This window comes from Leptopilina boulardi, unplaced genomic scaffold, assembly GCF_019393585.1.
Source record: "Leptopilina boulardi isolate dan_hultmark-lab unplaced genomic scaffold, ZJU_Lbou_2.1 LbouV2_59, whole genome shotgun sequence".
NCBI lineage: Eukaryota > Metazoa > Arthropoda > Insecta > Hymenoptera > Figitidae > Leptopilina > Leptopilina boulardi.
This window is the reverse complement of record NW_026138004.1, coordinates 457,744-479,570: the sequence shown is the minus strand read 5'-3', so window position 1 is coordinate 479,570 and position 21,827 is coordinate 457,744. Positions and strand designations below refer to the sequence as shown.

General features: G+C 22.0%; 5 protein-coding genes across 8 annotated transcripts; 3 read left to right on the top strand and 2 right to left on the bottom strand.

The window, feature by feature from the left end:
- Positions 1-173: 173 nt before the first annotated feature.
- On the bottom strand, positions 174-3,346 carry LOC127290294 (uncharacterized). Its single transcript, XM_051318783.1, has 7 exons — positions 3,083-3,346; positions 2,789-2,865; positions 2,347-2,541; positions 1,846-2,045; positions 1,429-1,542; positions 1,137-1,233; positions 174-822 (listed from the first exon to the last, which is right to left on the bottom strand). The coding sequence occupies exons 1-7, from the start codon at positions 3,103-3,105 to the stop codon at positions 728-730; spliced, it is 801 nt and encodes a 266-aa protein (XP_051174740.1). The 5' UTR covers positions 3,106-3,346; the 3' UTR covers positions 174-727.
- Positions 3,347-3,895: 549 nt separating this feature from the next.
- Positions 3,896-5,629, top strand: LOC127290291 (uncharacterized). 3 transcript variants are annotated; one of them, XM_051318780.1, is made up of 3 exons: positions 3,896-4,240; positions 4,575-4,739; positions 4,854-5,629. In XM_051318780.1, the coding sequence occupies exons 1-2, from the start codon at positions 4,109-4,111 to the stop codon at positions 4,737-4,739; spliced, it is 297 nt and encodes a 98-aa protein (XP_051174737.1). In that variant the 5' UTR covers positions 3,896-4,108; the 3' UTR covers positions 4,854-5,629. The 3 variants fall into 3 exon arrangements, with proteins under 3 accessions (XP_051174737.1, XP_051174736.1, XP_051174735.1); XM_051318779.1 differs by having other exon boundaries at positions 3,903-4,240; positions 4,539-4,739; positions 4,904-5,627; XM_051318778.1 differs by having other exon boundaries at positions 3,904-4,240; positions 4,539-4,739; positions 4,854-5,625.
- Positions 5,630-8,326: 2,697 nt separating this feature from the next.
- Positions 8,327-12,263, top strand: LOC127290296 (G-protein coupled receptor 143-like). The gene is made up of 7 exons (XM_051318786.1): positions 8,327-8,577; positions 8,641-8,865; positions 9,729-9,840; positions 9,948-10,042; positions 10,165-10,343; positions 10,738-11,065; positions 11,254-12,263. The coding sequence occupies exons 2-7, from the start codon at positions 8,716-8,718 to the stop codon at positions 11,473-11,475; spliced, it is 1,086 nt and encodes a 361-aa protein (XP_051174743.1). The 5' UTR covers positions 8,327-8,577; positions 8,641-8,715; the 3' UTR covers positions 11,476-12,263.
- On the bottom strand, positions 12,146-13,065 carry LOC127290297 (mitochondrial import receptor subunit TOM7 homolog). The gene is made up of 3 exons (XM_051318787.1): positions 12,854-13,065; positions 12,682-12,730; positions 12,146-12,298 (listed from the first exon to the last, which is right to left on the bottom strand). Exons 1-3 carry the CDS (start codon positions 12,951-12,953, stop codon positions 12,283-12,285), a joined length of 165 nt encoding a protein of 54 aa, XP_051174744.1. The 5' UTR covers positions 12,954-13,065; the 3' UTR covers positions 12,146-12,282.
- Positions 13,066-13,419: 354 nt separating this feature from the next.
- On the top strand, positions 13,420-21,193 carry LOC127290337 (uncharacterized). 2 transcript variants are annotated; one of them, XM_051318839.1, is made up of 5 exons: positions 13,420-13,568; positions 14,297-14,349; positions 14,561-14,641; positions 16,296-16,516; positions 19,814-21,193. In XM_051318839.1, exons 1-5 carry the CDS (start codon positions 13,533-13,535, stop codon positions 20,944-20,946), a joined length of 1,524 nt encoding a protein of 507 aa, XP_051174796.1. In that variant the 5' UTR covers positions 13,420-13,532; the 3' UTR covers positions 20,947-21,193. The 2 variants fall into 2 exon arrangements, with proteins under 2 accessions (XP_051174796.1, XP_051174794.1); XM_051318837.1 differs by lacking the exon at positions 13,420-13,568 and adding an exon at positions 13,602-13,843.
- Positions 21,194-21,827: the final 634 nt, after the last annotated feature.

Here is a 21,827-nt window from a genome sequence, read left to right as displayed (position 1 = left end):
AAATTTTTTTAAAATAAATAATATTTAATTATTAATTTTCTATTCTATTATTCTATTATTAATTATTATATATTAATAAATTTTAATTAATTAAATTGTACTAAATTATAATTTTCATTATTTTCAAATAAAATTGAAAAAATTAAAAGTGCGTTTGAGTTTGATACGAAATGTTATTATTTTTTTTTTATTATAACTAAGCTTGAATTTTAGTTAATTATTAAATACTTCGTGATAATTGATGAATCTGTGTTTAGTTTTAATTTAACTCTATATCAATATTTTTTTATACTAACTGATATATATATATTTTTTTTTTTTGATGATTTATTTAAAGAGACAATATTTTGTTTTAATTCTGATCTGAAACACTAATGAAAGTTCAAATAGAAATGAATCGCACAAATGTATAGTATAACTATATAGATATACATATAAGACAATTATATATAAAAGACATCAGTTGTATTGATATATAGTTTTTACATTGTTAAGTGAAATGAATTTTTTACAATAAAAAAAATATCTTCTCAAACTGAATTTATTTACAAGTTTAGACATTTCATTAATTATATATATATAAAGAGTAATAGTCTTCATTTTTCAAATATTAATCACGATGAAAATTGTATTTTAATTATTTTTTTTGTAAGCTTACAGGGATATTTTAATTTGAAAGAAAAAAATGTTTTCATTGAAAAAAGAAAAAAAATTTTTTTGATTATTTTCAACCAGATTGATTTGAAATTGCTAGATGCAATCTACTTGGTGGTGGTCGACGAAGGGGTGCAAACGACATTCGAATTGCTTCTCCAGTTTCATCTGAATATTTAATTAGTTATTAATTTCAATTTATAATTGAATCGTGAATTTCAAAAAAAAAAAATCGCTCAACTCTAAAAATTGTAAAAGTAATTTTCAGTATCGATTGTTATGCGAAAATGATACTTACGCTTTTTCCAGTTGAGCGAATTTTTTTCGAAATTAACGATTCAATTAAAAAAATTAACGTAATTATTAAAATTCAATTATTATTAAAAAAATTAATTTCAATTATTATTAAAATCTGATTATTTTCAATTTTTTTTTTGAATATCTAATTAAAGTTTTTAGTCTTTTTTTGAAGCTCATCTCACATGTATTTCTGTTATTGACTAAATTGATAAGCGGATAAAGAAGAGGAACGTTCTCCATTCTCCAATCGTCAATTTCTTCATGATTTGAATTTTGAATCTAAAGAGAAAACATTTTTTTTTTTAATTATATTAAAAAAATATATAATGGAAATTAATTGTACAAATTAAAATAGCTTAAAAAGGAAAATTAAAATACAATTTTCATTGTTTTATTTATTTTTTTAATTTAAAAATTAAATATTTTCATTATATTTCTAAATTGAAGCACTTTAATTAATAATTGATTATTTACAGTTTCTACATTTGACGATCCTGTCAGTAAATGTAATCCTAATTGTTCTGGTGCTTCGTTAATTAGTTCATTAAATCTAATTGCAACTTGCTTCCATTTTACCAGATTCGTTGGCTAAAATGAAAATTTTATATTTAATGTTAATAATTAATTAAAAAAAAATTAATAACATCAATCTCTCCAAGTCTTGGAGAGAATAAGAAATTAATTAATTCTTAATTGAATATTTCACCAAATGATAAATTCTACTATATTTTGAAATTATTATTATTATTATTATTATTATTATTATTATTATTATTATTATTATTATTATTTGTATATAAACTATTTATAATTAAATGCAATTTTTATATTTTACTGAATAATAATAATTTTTATAATTATTTGTGTTAATATACGAAATGGAAATTGTACTCCAAGATTGAAAAAAACGGGAAGCAGAGCAATTGGAAGAGGTGATCCGTGTAATTCCGAGGGTGGCGAAGATAAAGTCAAGTGATTTAAAAGATCTAAAATATGAGCTAATAATTCACCATGACGTCCCATTAAATCCTGACGAATCAAACCTAAAGCATCTCGTGCAACTTCTCGAGCTTCAACTCCAGGATTATCAGCTTATAATTTTATAATTTATGAGACAATTTTTTAATTAATTCACTACTAAATCAATTTTAATTACAACCAAGTTTACAATGTTTATGATCAATGATTTTTAAAGAAAAAAATATTTTTTTTCCAAGAAAAGTTCTATTAAAAATATTTTCTGCAATTAATCAAAAAATTGCAACAAAAAAAAAAAGAAAACATTTTTAAATAAAAAATTCTAGAATTTTCCATTTGAAAAAAAATAATTTGTTTTCTAATCGTTGATTTTAATTAATTTTAAATATTAAATAGTTAATTAATTTTACGAACCAAGCATTAATTCTTGTACTCTTAAGGGAAGAACTGGTTTTTTTAAATCACTTAAATAAAGACGAAGTGCTGCGGCACATTCTAATGCTGAATCATTATCAAAGTGAGTTTTTTCCCCTTTTTTTAAAGCATTCAAAATTCTTTTTCTCAAACTATGTCTACTTGATCTACGAAAAAGTCCTTCTTCACGGGCATCTAATAATTTATTTACATTTCAATATTATTATTTACATATAAATAAAATTAATTTATAATTATTATAAAAAATCAGATTTCTGTTTGTCATTGTTCGAAATTTTTACTTTTTATTTTATTTTTAAATCGATTATCAATAATATTAATCAATTATAAAAGTAGGTAAATTAAATTTGCTTATCAAAGAAAAAATTTGATTATTAATAAATAAAATATATATATATAACGAAAAAAATTCAATTCTTACGTTCTTTTAAAAATGCTATAATTCCTTTGACAGATTCAAGTGATTTTTGTGATATTATATCGTCTTCTGATTCTTCCCTAATTAATTTTATTTTTTTAAATTAAAATATATTTTTCAATACTATTGCATAATTAATTTTTTTTTTTTATTTTAACTTTTTAATTTCATTACTTTATTATATATTTATTTGTTTATTAATTTATAAACGGTCGATTAGAAATTAAACAATCAAAATATAATTTGATTTATTAATTTCATTTTTTGAACAAATTAATTTTTCATATAATTAATTACTTTTTTGATATTTGAATTCCCATTATTTTTTCCAATAGTATTGAATTATTGCTTCTAAATAATAATGACTTGAAAATATTTTGCCTATGGGATTTTTTAAGTAGTTTTGACGAAATTCTTGTAAGTTATTCATATGTAAAAATTATATATGCTTCAATAAAAAAAAAAAAAAAAAAAAATATTCGCACTATTTTTTGAAAAAAAAAAACGAAATAATTTTTCCTGAATTATATGGTTAAAGAGGTTAATTTAAAAAATTTTGAATTTGACATTTTTTTAATTTCACTCATTTTTTTTTTTTGTCTTTTGTTATTACAATAGCAACGATTTATTTTAAAAAAATCCTGTTGAATTAAAAATTGCAATAAAAAATAATAAACAAAATTCTTATTTGATTGTAACAGGTAAACGCAATTGTTAATAATTTTAAATCGAAAATTTATAATTAGTTCGAAATAATGTAAAAAAAATAAATTATAAATAAAATCTGATTTCAAGTTTTTTTTTCTAAATTGAAGAGAAATTAAAAATTAATTAATAAGTAGAAAATAAATAGCAATTATTGAATTTCAAAATATTAAAAATTTGTTTGTTTTTTTTTTGTTGGATTTTCTTTCCTATTATTTTTTTGTTAATATTTATTTTTTTTTTATTTAAATTTATTTACATTCTTTATTATATATTTTTTAAGCTTTTCCGGTTAACGAATAAAGTTATGGGAATGAAGTTTCCTGTTCGTATGATAATTGTTGACAAATATTCACTGATAAGAATTCCAAATTGTGGGATAATATTGAAAAGTTGCGCATGCTTCCATCCTCACATTAGTCTCGATCTAGGTATCATCAATTTACTTATCAATAAGATCATTATCAAATAATGATATAGGAAATTTTATTTCCGCCAACAGTTATACAGTAAAGTGTTTCTATTCAAGAAAGAGAGAGAGTTTTTGGTCCATCTCGATTTTTTTCACACTTATTGTTTATTATAATCTATAGGACATTTTTTTTTTATCCAAATAGAATGCGGGAAAAGAAAAAGAAAATTTTACTTCTTTTTCTATCATTCATTTTTATAAATTTTATCGACATTATGGCCGCAACAATTAATTCATCATCTGATGACAGAATTATATTTCCCGATGAATTCGAAAAGGTATTTCTAATTGTAATGCAAAATAATGTTTTATTTTTAAATAAATCAATAAAAAAAATTCTTATCTACTTTAATTATCCAATTATTAATATTTGCAAAATAATTTTATATTTTTAAATTAAAAAAAATTTTTTTTTTTAATTTTTTCAATTATTATTAATTAAGAATTAAAGTTTTAAAGTATGAAAAAAAATTAATGTTGATGTTTAAAAACTATTGTAAATATGGGAAAAATTTTAGAAAATGAAAAAAAATTGATTAGTTTTTTTTTTTTTCTATTTTCATTTATGGAATAAAGGCTCAAGAAGAACTTTTAATACCGGAAAATATACAGGTATCTGAAAATATAAACGAAACCACGGATTATGATTTAGTGGATGAGGAAATAAAAATTACACCACCAATGCTGGCAAATAGAAATATTATCGGTGCACCAACTCGATGTCCTGAAGGCTACAGAGCTGATCCCACAGGAAAATGTCGAAAAATTTTACATTAGGTATGATTTGTTTTGAATTTTCCAAAAAAAAATTAATTATACTAATTTAACGTTAATTAATAATTATTATTTATTATTTTTCAAATATTTATTTTAAATTATATTATTTTTCAGGGCGCAAAACAATGTCTGATAAAAAATTTTATTTTTAAATTTTATTACAGTAATTCCATGTAGAAGAATTGAAGCAAAATGTCGAAAAAAAAAAATTGAATAAAATTTTCAGCAAATATTTTTAACAATATAAAAAAATGTTTAATCATGTTCTTTATTCAAAAAGGAAATATTTCTATAAAGGATGTAAAAAAATTAATTCTTTTTGCTTTGACTCATTTCGGAAAGAATGTTTTTTTTACTCTAATTCTCAAGTGATAAATTCCTATAAAAAAATTTTTCTGATTAATAATAAAATAAAAATATATTTTAATAATTGAAGGTAAATTAAATAAAAATGATTTTATAGAGAAATTTCGAAAAAAAATTTTAATATTTTGACAAAGAAAAAAAATAATTGAAGATTTATTTTTTTATGAAATAATTTTTTTTAGAATTTAAATTTTTTTTTAAAAATCTCTGCGTTTATTTTAATATAAATTTCGAAAAGTTCTATTTACAATGAAAGTAGGATATGAGAGTAGTCTGAGAAGCTAATTAATTAGATAATAATATATTGTATTTGTTTTACGATACATATGTGGTGCTATTATAAGAAAAGTTGACGTCAGATATATTAAGTTTACAAAATGATTATTTGCAATATATGTTAATTATTGTGTTTATAATAATAACACATATCAAAGTTTATATATATATGTATAACTTGCAATCAACTAATTATTATCAAATTGACTCGAAGGAACAATAAAAAATTTTAAAAAAAAATTTACTTTTAAACATTATTTATTTTTTTCTAATTTTTCACATATGGAATTTATAAACAAAAATAATTAAATTGAATAAATTTCAGGTTAATAAAAAAAAAAACCTGTAATTTAAAATTTCAGTCCTTTTTCAGGTCGAATTTGTATAAATTACTATTTCAAAAATTTTTCAACGCAATAATTGATTATATTCAAATTATATTCAAAGTCGTGAATTATAAAAACTATTTTTTGATGACGCAAAAACTATAAAAACTAAAAAAAAAATAATATTTCCTTTTCCTTAAAAGCTTGATAAAATTCTTAAACAAATGAAAATTATTTCAGTTTCTAAACTGTAATTTAAGCAATAAAATAAAAATGTATTAATTTTTTCTAACAAAATATTGAATATTACAATTTTTATGAAATACTTTGTAATTCGTCAAAACAAATTAAAATTGATAATTTGTTCTATATGCCGTAAGATTAGATAAAGCATTATACTTTAAACAATTTTCATTTATTATTGCATTTTTTTTTTTTTATCAAATTATATTTTATATAAATTTTTTATTAATGAATAATTTTAATAAATCTCCATATACTAGGTAAGAAGGTTTGAATTAAAAAAAAAAATTGATAAAAATTATTTTCAAAAATTTATTCTCTTTCATGTTTACTAAATTGAATTACATAAAAAAAAATAGTCAAACGAAGGTCAATAGAATAAATTATTAAATTTTTTTCTCAGGCAAAAAAAAAATTGAATAATTTATCCCATTGACCATTCCCTTTATCATTTTAATACTTAATTCAAGAATTAAAATTCTTTGCATATTTTTTAAAAGTAAAAATTTTGTCATTATATTTAAATACTTTTTTGAAATTAATTCTCTATAATCAATTTAAAAAAGCATTGTCATGTTTCTTTAAATTAAAAAAGACTTAAAAAAATATTTCCCAGAATAAAAGAATCTTATTTTTTAGAAAAAAATATTTTTTTACATTAATTTTTTTCCAATATTTCTCAAATTAAGTCAAATTAGATAAAAAAATTTGAAAAAATAATTCTTTTCTATTACAAAAATGCAACTTGTATTTCCATTAGTCGAATTCATTTCGTAAATTAATTTCAAAAATTTTCGTTAGATAAAAATATAAAATAAGCGATTCTTAATTCCTTTATAAATTTATGATTTTTTTAATCCCATACAATGTCTTTGGAAGTTGATAAAAAGGATTTTAATTTCTTTTAATGCAATCAGTAAAAAAAGGAAAGTTTAATTTTGCTATAGAGGAATAGATTTAGATATTTATCAATTCAGATTAATTCTTTTTAGTTTCATTTAAAAAAAAAAAAAAATTTTTTGTAAATTTACTTCTAAGTTTGTTTTGATTTGTTACCTTCACAAAATTATAGAGATATTTTTTTGCACTTTTTAAATTTTTTTTCGAGGAATTAAAAAAAAAGAAATTCCATAATTTAACTTTTTTTATTTCTTTTCTCTATTCTTAACTATTTCTTTTTTTTTTCTTTTTTTGAATTAAATAGTAAGTAGCTACTTTATTTATGATATATATATATATATATGAATATTCTTGGAACTTATCTAAGAATAAAAGATAGTCCACAGTAAAACGTTTATTTAGCAGATAAATTGTATTTGTTTTTGAGTGAACAATAGAAGATAACAGTAGAGAATTTTCGTGCCTCCAACTCAAATGCAATAAATTATAATATATATATATATTTTTTTTATAATTTGCATAAATAAATCACTTCAATATTAAATAAACATTCAACTTTATTGCTGAAAAATTATATTATTAATAAATTATCCTTTAAAATTATAAAATATTTAGAATTTTTAGTTTCCACAATATAAAATTTTCACTACAATGTCCACTGTGAATAATAATTTTATTTACTTTTTTTTTTCTGTGGCAAAATAATATTTAAAATCGTATAAAAATTGGTCATCATCATCTTTATATTTTATTTTTTACATTTTTAATTTTACTTATTTTTTAATTTAATTGAATTATTTTCTTAATTTTAAAAAATATTAAAAATTCTGTTCCAATTTTTCAAAAAGAGAAATTAAAATTTATATTGTAATTTTTACATTGCCCTAAAAAAATAAAAAAATTGCTGTAACTTTTTTTTATATTTAATAATTTCTTTGATATTGAAAATATAAAAAAGGATTCGTTTTTTCATTAGAAAAAAATTGTTTTTATATAAATATTGGAAATTTAAAAAAAAAAATTTTTTTGTAAAAAATTAAATATTAAAAAAAATTATAAAACACTTTTTATATACCTGTATATTTTCAACAGCAAAATAATTAATTGTTTCCGGTACTAATTTGATGGACACTAATTTTATTAGGTAATCAATAAATAAATAAATAAAATTAATTTAAGAAAAAATATAACGAGAAATATCGAATTTAAATTTAGCTTAATATATATTTCAAAGCCAAAAGTATAGTGAAAAATCGAAGAATTCGATTTTAATCTCACATAAGATAAAATTACTAAATATTTAAAAATGAAGAAACGATCAAAGAAAAAAAAAAGAAAATTAAATATTAAAAATAAATGAAACAAAAATATAAAATTAATTTTCGTCTAGAATTTCGAATTTTCTCTTTTTTTTAACAAAAAAAAAAAATTAAATAAACCTGTTTTACCAGAGTAGCTCATTGGGATAATATTATATATTATATACAGTGAATATGATCGTGAACTGAAAGGGCTTCTCGAAAGAAAATAAGTCTGTGCGACAACAACAACTCACCGCACACACGTTATACAATACACAATAATAATATTTCAAGACTGGATTTTATATGAAGTGTCTTTGTAATTAATTTTTTTTTTTTTTTTTTTTTTTGATTGTCAGAATGCGAATGCAGAAAGTAAAATAACGCATCGAGTATTATATAGACAAAAAGTCGAATCACTGTGTGGTATGTATATAAGGAAGTCATATGTAAGATAAGGTGAAGCTTATCTCGAGTGTGTTTTTTAAGGTCCATTTTTATTGATATGTCTTTAAAGAAGAATCTACATATCTTGCCGGCTACGGCTTGAAGAATACATATATCATGGCTGATCCAACTATACAGACATTTTGCTGTCATTCGAATAATAATTCCGATATGACAACTATAATAATGCAAAAATTTAACACCGATGCTTATAATATTGTGTGTATGGTTTCTTCAATAATGGGAATTTTAGGAGCAATTTATCAGGTAAATATATATATATATTTTTCACATTTTGCTTCCTTGTGAGTGTAATTTTCTGTAATCTATTTTATTTCATTGAATTAAATTCTTATTAATTGAATTAAACGATTTTTTTTTGCCAAAAATATAAATTTATATTTAGACGAAATTTTATGTGGAATTTTTAATTTAGTGAATTTTTATTAAAACGATTTTCAATTTAGCAAAATATTTAGCCGAATTTTTATTTTACAAAATTTCAATGAAACTAAATTTTTATTGAAAAATTTTTTATTATTTTTTTTATTTAGTAAAATATTTATTTAACATTCTCAAATCACGGAATTCATATTTATTTGGTAAAAACAAAATTTCGAATTTTTTTTTTTAGTAACAAAAAAATACAGTCGTAGGATATTTTTAAAATTATTCAAAAATTTTTCATTGGTTGGTTTTAAAATTCCCGCTAAAGTGTTTGTTTGAAATTCGGCTAAATAATAATTTTGCCTGATAAAAATTTGGTTAAATGGAAATTCTGCTAAAAATTCTGCTAAAATATAAATTTTACTTTTGAAAAATAAAAATTTTCTCACTAAATGTAAATTTTTACAATAGAAATTCCGTTGAATAGAATAAATAAATTTTGAATGTAAATTAAAAGTTTTATTTTTCTAAATAATTCTGTTAATTTACGAAATCAAAAAAAAAATTCCGCGAATGAGAAATTTGGTTAATCGAAAAATATGAAATAAAAATTCAATGAAATATAAAAAATTTGACTGATGAAAAATGCAATTAAATAATATTATTTTTAATTTTATCTAGCAATTGTTTTCTTATTTTTTTGAAAATAGAAAAATAATTTTTTTTTTGTTTTCTAAACGAAGGTATTACCACGTGAGGACTCGGGTTTACCACATCGATGGCAAAGTTTTTCTGGAACAAGAGGGAGACATATAATCATTTGTCTTGCAGTAGCTGATTTTTTTGCTGCCCTAGGTTCTTAAAAAAATTTAAACTGAAAAAATTAAAATTAAATTATTTTTTTTATGTTAATTTTTCCTAACAAAAATATATTTAAAAAAAAAAAAAAAATTCTCTTTCAGGCGTTTTTATTAGATCTGCATTGTGGATTAATTTTAAAAGTATAATGCCAGTGGAACATGACACGACAAGTGTAATATTCTGCACTCTTTCTTCGGTACGAATATTAATTTTTTTTTAAAACTAATTTTTACGATTTCTTTGAATTACTATTAATTTATTCACATTTAATGATTATTATTTATAAAATTAAAAATAAAATTGAAAATAATTTTCTAGGCTTGGATACAATACTTTTACATGGCAACATGGATTTGGACCTTTTGCTATGCAATTGATATGAAACTTCTACTTGGAGAGCGAGCAGGTTATCCAAAATTGTATCACGCATTTGCTTGGATTTGTCCAGCGATTTTGACCTCTATTGGCCTTGTAATTTTATACGTTCCCAATGCAAAGTAAGTTAAAATTTTCAAAAATTATTTTTTCATTTATCAAAGTGTATTTAATTTTTTTTTGGGCAAAATTTCATTTTCGTATTGAAGAAAAATTAAACAAACAAAATAATTGTAGTTTTCAATTAAATTTGCAATTTTTATAAAGTTGAAGAAAAAAACTTTTTCCAAAAATTTAACCATTTTTAGAAATTTAAAATTTATTTTTTGCTAATAATAATAATAATAATAACAATGCGGAGTGATTTTTTATATTATTACTAATTAGAAAATTTTCTTCTTTTTTTAAAATTAAAATTCTTGTTTTTAAAGAAACAGTAAATATTTGAGTTTAAATTGTAATTTTAAATGAAATGTTTTTTTTTCTTTTTTAAACATTTTTGCATTCATTAAACAGCTGTCACAGCTTAACGAGTCTATCAACTGTATTGCTGCGAATTCTTCCAAACTACTGTGTAACATATGTGCTTCTGGCAATTGTCATGATTCTTAATCCAGTATTATATATTTCGTCAACAAAAGATCTGAAAAATGCCGTCACTTGTAGTTTAGCACAGATGACGAATCGAGAAAGAAAATTAGTTCAAACTGTAAGATTAAAATTCGCATTGATAAATGTTGCCTATTATATTTGTTGGATTCCAAATATTATTAATGGAATTTTATTGTGGACCCTGTGGTTTGAATTACCAGCCAAATTGATCATTACTCTCTGGTTTATTATGGTAATAATTTTTTTTTTTTTCTATGTATCAATAATAAATTTTGTGATTTAATTTTAATTATTATTTATTCATTCAATTAATTTTTTGATAACTATTTTGTTTAATTCAATAATTAATTAAATATTTATTCGAAGAATTAGAAAAATATTAATTAATATTTAAAAAAAAATTTTTTTTATTTTTTTCAGGCGGTTACGAATCCACTGCAAGCGTTCTTTAATGCTTTAGTCTATCAAAAATGGGGACGTCGAGAAAAATTTCGCCTCGATTGGTGTTATAAATTAAAACGATTAAGATTTGAGCAAAGTAGAAGTAAATCGAGTTCAGGGGTCAGTGAAATTTCTCCTCTTTTAACATCGAGATTTCAACATACCCCACACACAAGTATCAATGGTTCTTCATCTCTCTAGACTGTGATAATTAAGATTTCAAAATCTATACTCAAGTTCAAAATATAAGTGCTTTTGAGATATATTATTTTTTATTTATATATGGAATTTTTTAAAAGTAAGGTCCATTTTTGTTTTTTAAATAGCTCGCTTACTTAAAAAGAAAAAAAAATAATAATAATATAAATATTTCAAGAATTGAAAATTATTCATTTTAGATTACATTAATCTAAAATATATTTTTTGAAAATATTTAGGTATAATTGTGTCTGTGTGTGTGTTATAATTGTATGTATTTTTTTAATATTAAGCTTCTTCGATGGTCTTGTAAAAATACTCGAAAAGTTTCAAATTGATATTTATAAATACTTTTTTTTTCGTGTGCTGTATATATGTACGTTTACACATTCTTAAATTAATTAAAAAAAAAGTATTAAATAATATTTTTGTCTATTGTATATTGCATATTTTATACAATCCATACAAATTGCTAATAAAATATTAAATATTCTAAATAATAATAAATTGATGAAATTTTGTTTTGTTCTGACCGTTGAATTCAAAATATAATTATTATGATTGCCTTGTAATTTATTTTATGTTAAAAAATATTAATAGAAAAAAAAAAATCTAAACTATTGTGAAAATTATTAAAAATATTTAGTTCATTTCTTGAGACAAACGCGTACTATAACAGAAACTTAAAATTTATTCAATACATTACAATAGATTAAATCAAGAGGTAGAGCCCACGTGTCCATATTCTCAAAAGACAAGGTTGGTTGTTAGATTATATTTTTTTTTTTATTTTTACAGCAAAAAACGAATTCACTGCCACAGCAGACTGAAAAATAATCACATTCTCTTTAATTTATTTCTTAAATAAGTAAAAGTAAAATTTTACTCTTAAGTAAAATTTAAAAGAAATTTTTAAGACAAAATTTGAGAATTTTTGAATTTTTAAATATTAAATTCATTAATATGTTCCAAATATGTATTTTCTATAAATTTGAAAATTTTTCGAAAAATGCAATAACAAAAATATATCAAAATAAAATCGCTTTTAAATAAAAAAAATTAAAAAAAAAAGTGAATTATAAATTTTAATATATCAGAACCATTGACAGTTTTTATTTAAAAAAAAAAAATAATTAAAATTAATTTATTTTATAAGATGCATGAATTTTAAATAACATGTGAAATTTTTATATAAAAAAAAGAACTTACTTCATGACAGAAAGTGGTGGCATTCCTACATCTGCTCCTTTTGCAAATCCTAAAAAAATAAAACACATTAATTTTATTAAAATTTATAAGAAATAATAATAATAATAGAATAATTGTTATTATAAAATTTAAATTGGGAAAAAAATCCACGAGCATAACCTCAAAAACTTACCAAGATATAAAACCGCTGGCATAAATCCCCAGTGAAATACAACTTTTGTTACATTTAAAACAGCACCAACTCTTTGCTTAGCTTTTGGAGACAAAGACATTTTTTTTTATGTTTTCAATGTAAATTTGTATTTTTTTAAATGTAAATTTCACTCACGTTTTCGAGTGTATGACAAAAACAAGTATACCAGGATTGGGAACCAGGGACACGAAATCCTTTATGTGTAGTTACGTTTCCAAACAAAATACACAAATTTAATTGGTTTTTCCAATAGAACGCTTCTTTTTAATTCTCTGTGGACAACCAATAAAATTCGTGTATTTTGTTTGGAAAAATTTTGTGGCATGTGAATGCAACTTTATTACTTCTTATAATTTCTCTTTTCAATAATTTAATACTCTAAAATAAAAAAATATATATAAAGAAAACAAAAAAAAAACACTGAAAAAAGGAAAAAAGAATTACAACAGAAGAAATTTTAAAAATATGAAAAATTATACTAATTTAAATTTGGCGCCATCCTCCAAATGATTCAGTAGAAGACTTCTCGTCTGCTACGGCAGACACGCATTTTTAAATAAAATATCAAATCATCTATAAGTAATAATTGTCAATAGAAATAAAAGTGTTGACAAAAATTCTCAATATTTAATTGAAAAAATAGAATATTTGGCTTGAAATGCCAACTCCTCATTTATTTCAAGCACGATTTACGGTAAATATGATTTCATCAAAACAATTTGCGGTAGCCATCTTAATCGTTTGACGTCATCATATATAGTTGAGTTCCCTAAAATGTTTTTGATAATCAATAAATGGTGTGTGCACATGACAGTTCTCGAAGAAATGGCTGTTATGGCAAAACATATCGTAAATTCATATCATCAATGATAAGAAAAGTGTGAGAAGAAAATTTTTGTGGTGAAAATGCCGAGAGACATAAAATGGAAACTCGCGATTTTCGCCGGAATTTCCGAATGTTTAGTTTATGTAGGTGACTTTGTGTGTGAAAGAATTTTTTTTTTTTTTTGACGACCTTGCGTGCTTTTTTAAAAAATTTGATTTTCCTCAAATTCAATTAATTTTTACTTAATATTTATTCTCATTTGTCGTTGAATAAATAGTTATAAATAGAAATAGTAGTTTTTATTTTGAAAGAGTGTTTGTTTACGGTGAAAATAATTTTTGTAATGATTTTTATAGTATATAAACAATAGTGTGATAAACTTGTTTTATTACAAAATTCGTAGAGAAATTATTGAAATTTGTAATGTTTATAACAATTTTCATTGTTTATGTTTGTTTTGTTGTGAAATTTATAAAGTATAATTTTAATTATTTCTTTTTTCTGGACATATTTTTCATTATACATGTTCGATAAAATATATAATTATTTAATAGATTTATTATTAAAAGTTGACTTAAATAATAATTTTTTTGTAGGCTGAAGCAAAATACTGTGCCTTTGAATTACAGGGAGAAACGAAATACTATGTGTAAGTTGAAAATTTTTAAAAAAATACTGTATTTCAATATTTTTTGAATAAATGTCAAAAAAATGTGTAGGTACAAATTTAAAAATTATTTTTTTTTTTTTTTAATATAAAAATTACATTTTTTAATAAACGAGATTTTTTTTTGTAAATTCAGTTTTTTGATGAATTAAAAATATTTTTAATTTTTTTAAAATAAAAACAATTGTTTTAGATGCCCGAGAACTGAATATTGCTGCAATTTCGGTTGCTGTGTGTCTCCCGGTTTCCAAATGTACCATCTATGGTATTACTGGTAAGATTAATAATTAATAATAATATATTATTTTAATTTTTTTAAAAATTTTTTTGTAATTAATCAGATTTTCAATTTATTAATTTATACATTCATTTAAACAAAATCTTATTTTTCGTTTACTGAATTTTTATTTAACTAAATTTTATAAATTATTTATATTGAACTTAATTTTCTTCACGGAGAATTTAAATGAATTTTTATTTAACATAATTTTTATTATTTAACAGAAAATTTTACATTCTCTAATTTATCGAATTTTTATTTAAGAGAATTTTCATTAAAAAGTTAAATTTTTATTTAACAGATTTACATAAAAGGTTCGATTTTACTTCAATTTCTAATTATTTGAATTTTTATTTAACTCAATTTTCATTTAACAGAACTTGTATTTAATCAAATTTCATTTAACACAATTTCTATTTAACGGTATTCCTATTTTGTTAAAAAAAATTTCTATTTAGACGAATTTTCAAATAACAAAATTTCTATTTTACCGAAATTTCATTTATTCAAACAAACGTCCGGTAAAAAAAACGGAGAAAATACAAAAAAATTGTGATTGGTTAATTTTAAAATTCACGCCGAAATATTTATACCAAATTTTTGTTTGGATAAATAAAAATTGGGTGAAATAAAAAATTCTTTCATTTAAAAAATTAGAACTAAATAGAAATTCTGATTAGAAATCTGCTAAATGAATATAAATTAAATCGAATAAAAATTCAGTTTTAATGAAAATTCGACTGAATTTGTGAAATATAAATTTTATTTAAATGAAAATTCGATTAAATAAAAATTGTGCTAAATATATAAATTCTGTAATGTTTTTCAAAAAATAATTGATTACAAGTAACAAGTGTTTTTTTTTTTAATTGAAACAGAACAAGAATTAAAGAATATTTATTTTCCTTAGTACTACATTCTTGTTTTACATTCAAAATAAGCCACGTTATACTAATTTAAAATTATGTGATAAAATTTTAATTTAAAAAACCTTGAAATCTTTTTTAAAACCGGGTATAATATCGTAAAAAAAGCCTTGAATTTTGTTCGCAAATTTTTAGTGGCCCTTCATTATGGTAATATGAAATTGTTTTTCAATATATTTAACGATATATTGATTTAATTTTAAATTCTTTGAAAGAAATGAAAAATGTTCCAAATTTTGAAAATAAAGATTTCTTCCTTTTAAGTTGTCAACAATGATGCTGAGCGTTCTGTAGCTTTGGTTATAAAAAATTTTAATAAATCAGAAGAAGGAAGTGCATTTATTTAGAACAGAAAACAGAAAATTAATTTTGGATACGAAAAAGAAAACTAAGAGTTTATCAAAGACGATGGTAAAAAAAAATGTTATTTAATAAAATAAAATACGTTAAAAACTATTGGAAGCAAGCGAAATTATTAATCATTTAAATTATTCTCTAATTTGAAATAAAAAAAAAGTATAATTAAAAAAAACAAAATTATTTTATTTGAAAAAAATACGTGTTTCTTGAAAATAAATCGCCTAAATATTAATTAATTCGATTTTTTTTTGATTTGCAATTATATTTTACTGAAAAAAAAATTCTTTTAGCCGTTCTGTAGATTTGAAATAAAAAAAAAAATATTTCGAACAACTCATTATGAATAATTTAATGTTGAACAGGCTCCTAGTAATAATCATGTTCCTGGTTTGTTCCGGGGGAGGATTGGGATATCGATATTGGTTACAAGCAAGGTACAGAGCAACAGCATCAGAATTTGCCAGAAGGACTTCCAATTCGAGGACACAGAATTCTCTTCGAGGTACAACATGTCATGCACAGCAAGCTAGAATATCGTATAATTCAGCAAGGAATACCGTCCTTTTGCACCGAATGTTAAAAGGTATTTTTATTACACACTTTATTATACACAGAAAAAATATTTGTTTACTTAAATTATATTTCAAAGAACGTTTCTATCTCTTTAATTTCCTTTAAAAAAAAAAAAAAAATTACGATTTTTGATTCACAAAAAAATTTTCATGATACACTCGAATCTCGTTATAACGAATCTCGATACAACGTTCGCTTGTTATTACGAACACCAAAACTCTTTATATAACGACAAAAATTTGTCCCCTTTACCCCCACCAATTTAAAAAAAAACACGATCGAATTTAAATATGTAAGCTATTAGATTCATCAATTTAAAAAGTTTTTTGTTGCTCAATTAACTTGTATGAGGTTAAATAGTAACCAACTATGTACTTAATTAGTTTAACCGCAATATTTCGGTAATTACAAACAAATATTTATTTTTTGAAACCTTGTAATTTCACTTATAAAATAATCAGAAATTACTTACTTTTTTATCCGATTCCATAATTGGAAATTAATATTATTCGTATATGTATACACTAAAGAATGTTTATATTAAATGTCAAACAAATTTGACATATTGTAAAGTTGGTTACAGATAAATTCACGTTTTTAAATAGAATGTGAAGTGGGGGCCCCTCTTGTCATCGTTATATCGAGATTTTAAAGTCCCGACCTTGTCGTTATAACGAGATTTAAGTGTAATTAATAATAATTGTTGAATTATTTGTGTGAAATCTTTTTTTTTAAATTAGTGTTTAAAATTGAAAATTTACTGAATAAAAAGAAAAATATTCAGTTGAAAAAAAAAATTTTTAATTTAATATTGTCATTTAATTATTTCCTTTTATTTTAACAAATTAGAAAAATTTTTAATGTGAATTCTATGAGGATTTGATAATTATTATTCAAAGTTAAAATAATTGTAATAGTTATATATGGAAAATTTATTAGATGCACAAGAGATATGATTTTAATAAGTGCCATCAAAATTATCTTATCCTATAAATGTAATCATAACAGTAACATTGAGTACTCAAACAACCTGTCTCAAGGTTCATCGATTTTCCGAGTTCCGCCTTAACAATATACATAATTAAATGGAACGGCTGCACGTGATCAATCAAGTTTGAACAAACTCAAACCACAAATTCTATTCTTCAATCAACCTTGATCTTTGAAAGAAATTTCCTTTTCTCTTTCTCAAGTTTATATTGTTTCTGTAAAGTCTCGAAACTTTTTTTTTCAAAAGGAATATCTTTTTTTTTTTTTTTTTTTTTTTTTTTTAAAAAAAAGAATTTGTAAAGTCCATTGACTTTTGTCTGAGAGTAGTTTAAAAAATTTTGTTTTAACACATGTTGAACATTTTCTTAGAATTAGTTTATTAATCATAAAAAAAATTGTGTAATAAATTTTATTTTTTTTTATTGAATGAAAATAATTAAGATTAAAAGGACATTATTTTTAATATTTTGTATTAATTTTTTAGTAAAGAATCACTAAGAAAATGGTCAAGTTTAACTGTGTTTAAAAACGAGATTTAAAAAAAAATTAATCTGACGCGAACAACAATGTTTTTGGAATAAATTTTTTTTTTTGTTGAAAAAAGTGGAAAACTATTGAAATAGAAATGGACATTTTTTAATTTTTTTTAATTTTTTATAATTATTTAGAAAATCTTAAGGACATACAAAAGTCCGCTTGAAGATTCGCCTGACTTTATGCCATTATTTTTACAAGTTACGATAAAGTAAAATAAATATAAGATGCGTTGCATTTGATTATGTTAAGACTCTGTAAACTAGGTTAAGGATTTCTATATTGTTCTTGTATTTTCGAACCCGTAAAAACAGGTCTCGGATTAATACGACTTTTCTGACTTTTTTTCGATTTTTTTTCAAATCTTCTTTATTTTAATTATTTAACAAATTTTTAGGAAATTTTTTTTCTCTAAATTAATTATTTTCAATAATTTTAATGAAATTCTTTACAAATTCAATTATCTTAAAGTATTTTTCAATTAAATATTTTGTGAAATTCAATAATTGTTTAACATTTTAAAAAAGTAATCAAATAAAATTGATAAAAATTTCAATTCACTTGAAATTCAATTATTTTCAAAAATTTTCATTTAAAACCTTTCAAAATTTAATTATTTTAAATTATCCAACTAAAATTTTCTAAAATTTAATAATTTCAACTATAATTCTTCCGAAATTCAATTATTTTTATAATAATTCTTCAAAAATTTAATTATCTGGAAGCATTTTTCAATTTAAAATTTTTAAAGTTCAAGTTTTTCTGTAATTTCTAATAAATTCTTCAGCAACAGAAATTATTGAAAATTTCAGTAAAAAATCACTTGAAGTTAAATTATTTTCAAAAATTTGAATTGTAAATCTTCGAAAAATCAATTATTTTAAAAAAAGGTTTTTTTTTAAATTATTTAATAAATTATTTTCAATTCTGTAAAATTTAATTATTATCTTAACAAAATCTTTTGAAATTCAATTATTTTTAAAAATTTCTACTGTAACTCTTTCAAAATTCAATTATTTTTAATGATTTTTAAAAAATTCAATTATTGGATAGCATTTTTTAATTAAAAACTTTTGAATTTCAATTTTTGTCTGTAATTTCTAATAAATTATTTATCAACAGAAAATCGCCAAATATATCAATTAAAAATCACTTGAATTTCAATTATTTTCAAAAATCTTCGAAAATTCGATTATTTTTTAAAAAGGTTATTTGATAAACTATTTTTAATTCTGTAAAATTTAATTATTTTTTGAAATTTAATTATTTCTAAAAATTTCAACTATAACTCTTCCAAAGTTCAATTATTTTTAATAATTTTAGTATTTATTTAAAAATTCAATTATTTAAAAAAGTTTTCAATAAAAACTCAAAAAATTGAATTGTTAGAATTTTTTTTTTTTTTTTTTAGAAATTTGTCTTACTTAATTAAATTTTTTTTAAATTTACGTCTTCGATTCTGAAATATTCAAAATAAATTTTCTTGATAATATTCCTATTTATTTATTTTTTTTAAGGAATTAATTAAATGGATTTAATATCTAATAACATTAATTATTTAAAGTAAAATATTTATTAACTAATTAAATTTAATTAAAATAAAAATATCGACTTTTTTTGGAATGTAAATCGACTAAAATGACTACTTTTTTAAAAGTCGATCCGAGGCCTATAAAAAGGAAGAAAAAAAATAAAATTTATAGTACTAATTGAGTAATTTAAATAAAAATACATTAGAATTTTAAAAATTAAAAAAGAAAAAATAATTTTGATTTTTCTTTAGGCCCACATAGAAGTGCATCACCTGCCTACAATGGCGCCGCTGCCAGTTCAACACACTACCAAAATACAAGTGTCGTTCTAAATGACAACAACTGCCCTTATTATCAATTATACGGTCCTCCGCCAAGTTACGAAACAGTTATCGCGCAAACAAGAGGAAAAATTTCAAATCCTTCGTCTCCCGAGCACTCGAGACTGCAATCGTCCGTAATTCAAAATCCAACTATAACACCATGTTTCGCTCATTCCTACAGTCCATCACGAATAAATGGTGTCCTTACAAATTCACAATTTAGCGGGACTGATGCCAATCAGGGCAATCAACATGTCGAAAATTTTGATTCAACCTATCCACATTTTGTTCAACAGTACAATACAACTGGTGCAGCAAATATTCTTCGAAGACAAGATTTTTGCCTACTCAGAAATCCCATGAATTTAGGAAGATTGTCATCCTGTTCCGAGCAGGTTGATTCATTGCGAGTTGATAATTCAAATCCCGAAAAATATTCAATTCAAAGGATAGACTGCGCAAGCGGTTCCAGAGAACATTGCGAGGCCTGTGCAGAAGAGTCAATTATTAAAATGCAAGGACGTACCGAGCCGCAAATCGAATGTCGTGTTCATCAAAAACCTATTTTGTCACGATCATCAACGACAGTCACAATTTCCAGTGATTTAGATGAGAATAACGTTGAAAAGGGTGAAAAAAAATTGAAAAGTGAAGATAATACCGCCATAATAAAAAGTGAATCAATATCAAAAAATAGCGGCAAAAAAAACTTGTGTCATCGATTGCACGAGAAGAATTTAATTAAAAATAATAATCTTTCATGTTGTGTTGAAAATCCTGGAAATTTTAGTTTTTCATCAGTTGCAAATTTTAGTGGCACAAGCCGTTTAACGGAACCTTCAAGGCACGATATTGTACCAGCAGGTACAAGTTCTTTTCAATCGAATCCATCCAACAATGTGATATTAGCTCCTTTTACTTCTAACGCCGTGAACGATTCACCACTTCCGTGTAATGTTAACGACAATGAACAACATCGCCTTCTTATCGCGCGTCAAGGGAGTACAAACTTGAATCTTGAAAGTACATGTAAATTAGACAGGTCAAGGTCTCTCGACTGAGCATCGTTATCATGTGAGTATAGTAGGAAGTAAAACACTTTTCAGTGTCCTGTTCTCCTCGTGTATTCTCTACACTCTTACAGTACAAAGACATCATTTTCAAGAAAAATAAAAAAGAAAAAAAAAAAAACTCGATGAAACTTTAGACAAAAAGAGATATAATTAAAGGAAATTGAAAATTTTATTAATTTTTCAAAAATTGGTCAGTACAATGAAAATCATTTGAATATAGGATTATTCTCTTTAACCTTCGCTTGACAAGATGCCCACCCAGGGTGGGCCAGACAAATTGAAATTGCCATATCTTCTAAAGTTTTGCCTTAATTGAATCGCAATTTTAAGTCACTGAACAAAATCTTAAGAACTTTCAAAAAATGTAAAAACAAATTTTTAAAAAAAATTTCTTCTTGATTATTTATAACTTTTATCAATGTATGTACGGATATAACCGGGATGATTCAGATATTTTTTTAATTCTATTTTACAAAAAGACTTGAAATCATGCAGACTTTTCACTATGAGTGTTTTATGATGTCAAATAATAGATATAAAAAATATTATATTGCATTTTTCATTTGTTTAAACAATTTATTGTTATTATTTATTAACTTTCTTTGTTCTGTACCTAGAAAGATGCAGTTTTTTTCTAATTTTGCAATTTATCAAGCGGAATATAATAAAAGATAGATTTGATGTAAAATTATTAATTCAACAATTGTTTAAACAATTATTGTTATTATTTACTAACTTTTTTTGTTCTGCTCCTAGAAAGATGCAGTTTTTTTCTAATTTTGCAATTTATCAAGCCGAATATAATAAAAGATAGATTAGAAGTAAAATTATTAATTCAACAATTGTTTAAACAAATAAAGTTAATAAAT